Source organism: Limulus polyphemus, unplaced genomic scaffold, assembly GCF_000517525.1.
Source record: "Limulus polyphemus unplaced genomic scaffold, Limulus_polyphemus-2.1.2 Scaffold2037, whole genome shotgun sequence".
Classification (NCBI taxonomy): Eukaryota; Metazoa; Arthropoda; class Merostomata; order Xiphosura; family Limulidae; genus Limulus; species Limulus polyphemus.
In genome coordinates, this window is record NW_013667647.1 from 150,137 (window position 1) to 157,335 (window position 7,199).

Consider the following 7,199-nt stretch of genomic DNA (forward strand, 5'->3'; position numbering starts at 1 on the left):
ATATTAAACTGGTTGAGAGCATTCCCCTAGAGAATAGCAGAAGCTATACGGTATTAGGACAGTGTGAGACTAGCTGAGAGCACGCCACAAAGACCAGTAGTGGTTACATCGTATTAGGACGATATTAAACTGGTTGAGAGCAAGAATCTAGTTTGTTTTTGAACATAAAAATTCATTTTCCAGTGGGTGCCAGTTTACGTCATTATAAATCAATAGAGAAACCTATGTAATGCTATGTTTCACGTTTTAAAGTGAGGTGTCTTCCGATCTGTAATAGTTTGGAAAATATTTTATGCAGCTTTTTATATTGTTTTCATGTCGTTCTTATATGTATAGACGTACGCAAAGGCTTAAAGATATTATACAATGTTTAAACTAATTAAAAATTCTACCGGGTAAAACGGTATTTCAACAGCTGTTTTCATAACTACTTAATAACACAAGTCTTGGCTGACTTCTTTCTTTTCAGGTGTGTTTCTTTGTTTTTTGCTTTGCTTTTTTTCAGGGTTTTGGGGAAAGTTTTAATCAGGAACACTGTTTCTTGTCTTATAACTTCAGTTATTCTGTAGTTCTTATGTTAGAAGTGAGCTTATCTTTTGTCTAAAAAAAAATTACCAAATTATGTCTTTGTTGCAGGTTGTTTAACAAATGAGCTGTATTGCAACGGAACTTGTATAGACGACATTCGTCGCTGCGATACACAGCAAGATTGTCCGGATGGCTCGGACGAAGAAAACTGCGGTATTTGAACTTAGCTCTTAGAACTAAGACATGTCCAAGATTTAAGAAATTTGTAGGTTGTGTTAAATCAAATGAATTGCCACGTTTTCTTGTTGTACAGGTCATAAGTTCATTTTAAAGGGGGGGGGGACGAAGACTGTTTTAAGTTTTGAATTTACAGGTTTCAATTTTGGTTAGGGCGCTCGACTCGCAATCTGAGGGTCGCGGGTTCGAATCCCCGTTACACCAAACATGCTCGCTCTATCAGCCGTGGGGGGCGTTATAATGTGACGGTTAATCCCACATTTCGATGGTAAAAGAGTAGCCCAAGAGTTGGCGGTGGGTGGTGATGACTAGCTGTCTTCCATCTAGTCTTACACTGCTAAATTAAGAACGGCTAGCGCAGATAGCCCTCGTGTAGCTTTGCGCGAAATTCAAAACAAACAAACAAACAAACTTCACAATTATATTACAGTTGTTTAATAATCATTTATAATAGTGGGTTTGGAACGTGGAATTTGCCTGGAAAGGTCCAAAAATAATTTATACTTTTTTTTTTACGAAAAATGATGTAAAATAGAAATATTTTGTATTTGAATTCAATGAAAAATAATGAAGGCCAGAATTAAGACTGTCAGCTGAAATGAGAATCATGGCCTCGACTTGATTTTTTATTGAGTTCAAATGAAATTAAATAATATTTCTATTTCCAATATTTTTTTACACGTAGTGTTATTTAAACTTAAGTTATTTGCACATAGTTTCGAAATAATGATGTAACTGGATGCGAGTAGGTAAATAATCGATACTCAAAGTCACAGTTTATCCAAGATTTCATGACAAATATATATATAATTTAAAAACTTAGCCACGTTTGCTAATAAAATGCCAATAAAAACTCTAGCGATTCAATTAGTATTTAATATCACATTTCGCACATAGTTTAAAAGATATTTCTAACAATGTTGTGGGGAGTATTAAAAAATGGAAACCACTTTTGATTAACCCCTAAACTAATTTATTTCTTAGTATCTCATTTCATTAATTATTCTTAATGTTATGGAAAGAATGTAACCTAAAACTTTATAATAAAATTTTTATTTATTTTTAGCCGCGGCATAACGGCTCATAGAACGGCTCAGAGTTAATTTGTGGTTGTTTTTTTTTTCAAGTACAAACTTTTAAAAAGCTCATAGATCCGTTCATCCCTTTACCGATTTGAGATCTAATTACAGTTTTTGATTCAGGAGGTCAAGCCCTTTCGATTGACGTATTTGACCACGCCCAGGGTCACATAGATTAATTTACTCTAATTCTGCCTAAAATAATTTTAATTTGAGGGTGGGCGGGTAGAGATCCTGAAGAGTAATAAAATCGAACCTAGTATACGCGCGCCCCATGCTTGGTATTGCTGGCGCACAAAAATAAAGCCAAGTAAAAGAAAAAAAAAAGGCCTCAGAGATTCATTTACTCTAATTCTGCCTGAAAGAATTTCAAGTGCCGCTGCTATTGAGGATTCCCTTTTGTTTAAAAATAGAATTCCGTTTATCATTCTGTATTCAAAGTTTTATTTAGTTAATTATCTTATAAGAAAGTTTTCTTTCTTGTTCAGTTTAAAAATAAGCGATCCTCATTCAACAACTGAGAAATATTGTTTTACGTAAATTTTATACCTAAACAGTAATCTCAAATTTGAAATAAATTTTTCTTTTATTCTTCGTTTGTAATCAGCCCGGCATGGCCAGGTGGTTAGGGCGCTCGACTCGCAATCTGAGGGTCGCGTGTTCGAATACCCGTCACACCAAACATGCTCGCCCTTTCAGCCGTGGGGGCGTTATGATGTGACGTCAATCCCACTATTCGTTGGTAAAAGAGTAGCCCAAGAGTTGGCGGTGGGTGGTGATGACTAGCTGCCTTCCCTCTAGTCTTACACTGCTAAATTAGGGACGGCTAGCGCAGATAGCCCTCGTGTAGCTTTGCGCGAAATTCAAACATTCTTTCCGAGTGACTTCAACGATACAAGTCCTTTCTTGATTAAAACAGTTTATTCTTTCTCGATAGAAACTTTTAGTACACAGTAATTCCACAGTCAGTACGTTTCTCGTCACTTTAAACTTAACAACTTTTATAATACTTGCTATAAATCACAGCGATTCACAACCTCGATAATTTCGCTCTCTACGAGTGCAAAACACACACTAGCTCGAAACAGAATCGTGAATTACCCGTAACTCACCGTGACCACTGTTCGTTTTAACATCCATACATTCATTGCTGCTGGCTTTTCTCGCCAGGCTTATATACTAACAAAGATGCGTCTCGATCACACTCGAGCTTTCCCGATAATTCGAGAAACTCAGTCACGCATGCGCTAGCAGCGTCACGTGACTTCCGCTGTCGTAACAACTGCTTATTTCCATGGGTTTATTAGCCTAGCTAGTGAAGAAACAGATTTTGTAACCTTGTGATGGAAAAAAAAACTGATTGTTTATTAACCTAACTATTGACGTGATACATTTGGTAATCTTATGAGGAGCCCCCCCAGTGGCCCAGCGGTATGTCTGCGGACTTACAACGCTAAAATCCGGGTTTCGATACTCGTGATGGGCAGAGCACAGAGAGCCCTTTATGTAGCTTTGTGCTTAACTACAAACAAATTATCTCCATGGATTTATAAGCCTAACTAGTAAAGTGATATATTTGGCAACTCTGTTCAGAAAGAAAGACAACAGCTTATATCCATGAAACAATAGGATTGATAAATAAATACTTGTTTTTCTGAACTTAGTTTTATAAAAAAAATAGCAAATTATAAACGTATTTCCTGAAGTAGTTATTGCGTGTTTTATTTATTTATATATTTATTTTCAGAAACATACATCTGTCCACTTACACACTTTAAATGCGACAACCATCTTTGTGTGCCGAACGATGCAGTGTGTGATTTTGTTAACGACTGTGGCGACCTCTCTGATGAACATAATTGTTGTAAGCAGCAATTTTCTATTTTATCCCTTATTTTCATTCATTAAAATTAAACAGAGCTAGAAGCTAGTCTTTGAGATTTTCAAATAATTTGAAGTCATGTTCCTTTAGTATAAAATCATTTGTGAAGCACGAGCTTCTTTGGTAAAGCGAAGACAAAATAGGAGTGATAATTGAAATTTGTATAAAAATAGGAGTGATTATTGAAATGTGTATAAAAGAGGAGTGATAATTGAAACTTGTATAAAATAGGAGTGATAATTGAAACTTGTATAAAATAGGAGTGATAATTGAAATTTGTATAAAATAGGAGTGATAATTGAAACTTTTATAAAATAGGAGTGATAATTGAAATTTGTATAAAATAGGAGTGATAATTGAAACTTGTATAAAATAGGAGTGATAATTGAAACTTGTATAAAATAGGAGTGATAATTGAAACTTGTATAAAATAGGGGTGAAAGTTGAAATTTGTATAAAATAAATTGTTTCGTGTGAAAAAGAAAACATTAAGTAAGTTGAAATTCTCAAAATAATTTAATTATTTTACAAAAAATGAACCATAATACGATTGTAATAAAAGGTAGTCCCTGAATAACGACCGTACAATGTGGAAATTAATGTGGTACTATTAGCTTCATGAAATAACGTTACTTAATGGTGGTAGTATTAGCTTAATGAAATAACGTTACTTAAGGGTGGTACTATTAGCTTCATGAAATAACGTTACTTGAGGGTGGTACTATTAGCTTCATGAAATAACGTTACTGGAGGGTGGTACTATTAGCTTAATGAAATAACGTTACTTAAGGGTGGTACTATTAGCTTCATGAAATAACGTTACTTGAGGGTGGTACTATTAGCTTCATGAAATAACGTTACTTAAGGGTGGTACTATTAGCTTCATGAAATAACGTTACTTGAGGGTGGTACTATTAGCTTCATGAAATAACGTTACTTAAGGCAATAGAATTGGTATCTTAGATCAAACTCTTGTTATCAATAATTCTGTGACAAAAACACAAAGCTTCTGGAAGATGGTATTTTATGAGGTTCTGGTTAAAATGGGTAACACAAACTTTCTGACAAAATTGAAACTATCCTTTGAGTTCGTTGTTTCAAACTACTTGCGCCCGGCATGGCCAGGTGGTTAGGGCGCTCGACTCGCAATCTGTGGGTCGCGGGTTCGAATCCTCCTCACACCAAACATGCTCGCCCTTTCAGCCGTGGGGTCGTTATAATGTGACGGTCAATCCCACTATTCGTTCGTAAAAGAGTAGCCCAAGAGTTGGCTGTAGGTGGTGATGACTAGCTGCCTTCCCTCTAGTCTTACACTGCTTAATTAGGGACTGCTGGCGAAATCCATAACAAACAATCAAACAAAACAAAGACTTTAACCGAAATTATAAACAAAAATACATACCCTAAGAAAACACCGAACATTCTGAACTAAACTGTTAAGTTGATAAAAATTACCATTGAAAATTCTGTGCATTAATCAGAGTTAAAAACGTATAAAATACGTTAATAGTTTACAGAACTAAATTAACAGACACACGTACACGCAAGAGTGTAAGGGGCGCCCAACAAAAGTAAAATAATATAGCTTTAGCTAAAGACATTAGTTATACGGACCTGTTGAACTGTCGCGCTCACTTTTCTTACTGCCCCCCAGTGGCACAGCGATATGTCTGCGAACTTACAACGCTAGAATCCTGGTTTTGCTACCCGTGGTGGGCAGAGCACAGATAGCCCATTGTGTAGTTTTATGCTTCATTGCAAAGAAACAAACAAACTTTTTTTACTCTTGTGAAAGTTAATTAATTACTTTGCTGTTCTCCATTTCACTTGTGCTTAGCTTTATAAATAGAAACAAAAAAAGTCATCTAGCACCAATCTGTTTCTCTAGGAAAGCTACATAAGAAAGGTCTGAAGATTTTGGAACTAGCAGTAATTAATAAATGTCTCTATGTATACCACAAATCTTCAAAGAACAGAAGATTAATGCAAATGGAGCTCAGTTGAAGAGGCTCCGAAATTCGTTTTGATATTTTCACGTAAAAAATATCTACGTTGAATTGCGGGTTAAATTTTTATCGCCTTCAGACGACTGATATTCTGGTGATATATCTTGATCTAGGGTTAAATTAAACACCAACATGTTAAAAATCACGTTGTAAAAAAACCTCTGCCTCATGATTTGTTTGATTTGTCTGAAGTTTTTTTTAAATTTGTCAAGTTCAAGGGTTAATTTTTTTAAAATTGAAAGGTCGAAATAAAGGGATTTTAATGTAGGTCAGTCTGTGGGCCTTGAAACGATATAAGTGACAAATGATTGGTTAAAAAACGTTGTAGATAGGCTTATAAAAAGAAAAGCAACATTCAATATATTATTGTGGCATTTTTTTATTTGAAGGCCCAGTTTCAACTGTGGACGCGTTATAAAAGTAACAATCAAAAGTTTAATAAGTGCTGACTGGCTACCTTCTCTTTCTGATCAGTATAAAAATATAGTTCAAAATTTGGGACCTCTAAAACTAAATCTTAGGGACATGTCTGTTCAAGTGCGTGTGCGTTGTTTAGATTGAGAATTCCAAGTTATTTTTTGAATAAATCATACAGTCGGGGTTCGAAGAGAGTTAAAAATTCACAAATACGTACACATCTACAACATTCACCGGTATTATAATTACATAAATATTCTATACTTATATAGATAGATATATATAGTATGTTATTTGAAAACAAACGCTACTAAACGTTTTGATTGTCCCCCGGTGGGACAGCGGTCAGTTTCCGGACTTCTAACTCTAAAATCCCGTGGTTTGATTCTCCGCGGTAGACCCACCCGATAGCCTAGTGTGACTTTGTTCTAAAAAAAAACAAAATATTTTAGTACGAAGTAAAGTAAAAGAATAGAACTGAATAAATGTGTAAAGTAAAACTAGGTAGAGTTTCACTTCTCGTCATTATTGGAACTTTGAATAACATAAAAAAATTTAAAGCCAAATATGCTCATCTGTAGAAGTTCCTAACTTCATTTTCTTTTGATAGCTTATAGAAGCTGCTGGTATGGAGAGTATCGCTGCAAAAACAGTGAATGTGTTCGAGAATATTCGGTTTGTGATGGTCATCGTGACTGTTTAGATGGAAGCGATGAGGAATTGTGTAATCCAGTTGGTAAGTAGCCACTATTATATAAATATAATAGAAACCATATACGTACATATAAATAACCTAAGATACGTAAGGAATTCTTTCTGCAAGTATTTTCCCACGTAAGTTTCTTGAAGTTTTAATACATCATGTACGTATATAATATCTACTAACAGGCACTGATGTTGGGCTACATGTGTCCCAGGTATTACCGTATTTTTCGGAATATAAGACGCACCCTTATTTTGAAGACAAAGTTTTGGGGGAAAAAAAGCTAGAGTTGCATTTGAAAGATTTTTATTGAACAAAAATTCAGTTTGATACTTTAAAAATTAGTA

The 7,199-nt window shown here is 34.9% G+C and overlaps 1 protein-coding gene across 1 annotated transcript in view; it reads left to right on the forward strand.

Annotated features, from left to right (window-relative positions):
* The window catches only part of LOC106465748 (G-protein coupled receptor GRL101-like), a gene marked incomplete at its 5' end in the record, with an annotated part of 84,251 nt that overhangs the window by 8,224 nt on the left and 68,828 nt on the right, over positions 1-7,199 (forward strand). The window contains 3 exons of the mRNA XM_022393672.1: positions 637-741; positions 3,592-3,708; positions 6,760-6,885. Of these exons, the coding sequence (XP_022249380.1) occupies positions 637-741; positions 3,592-3,708; positions 6,760-6,885 (348 nt within the window). The remainder of the gene's footprint in view (positions 1-636; positions 742-3,591; positions 3,709-6,759; positions 6,886-7,199) is intronic.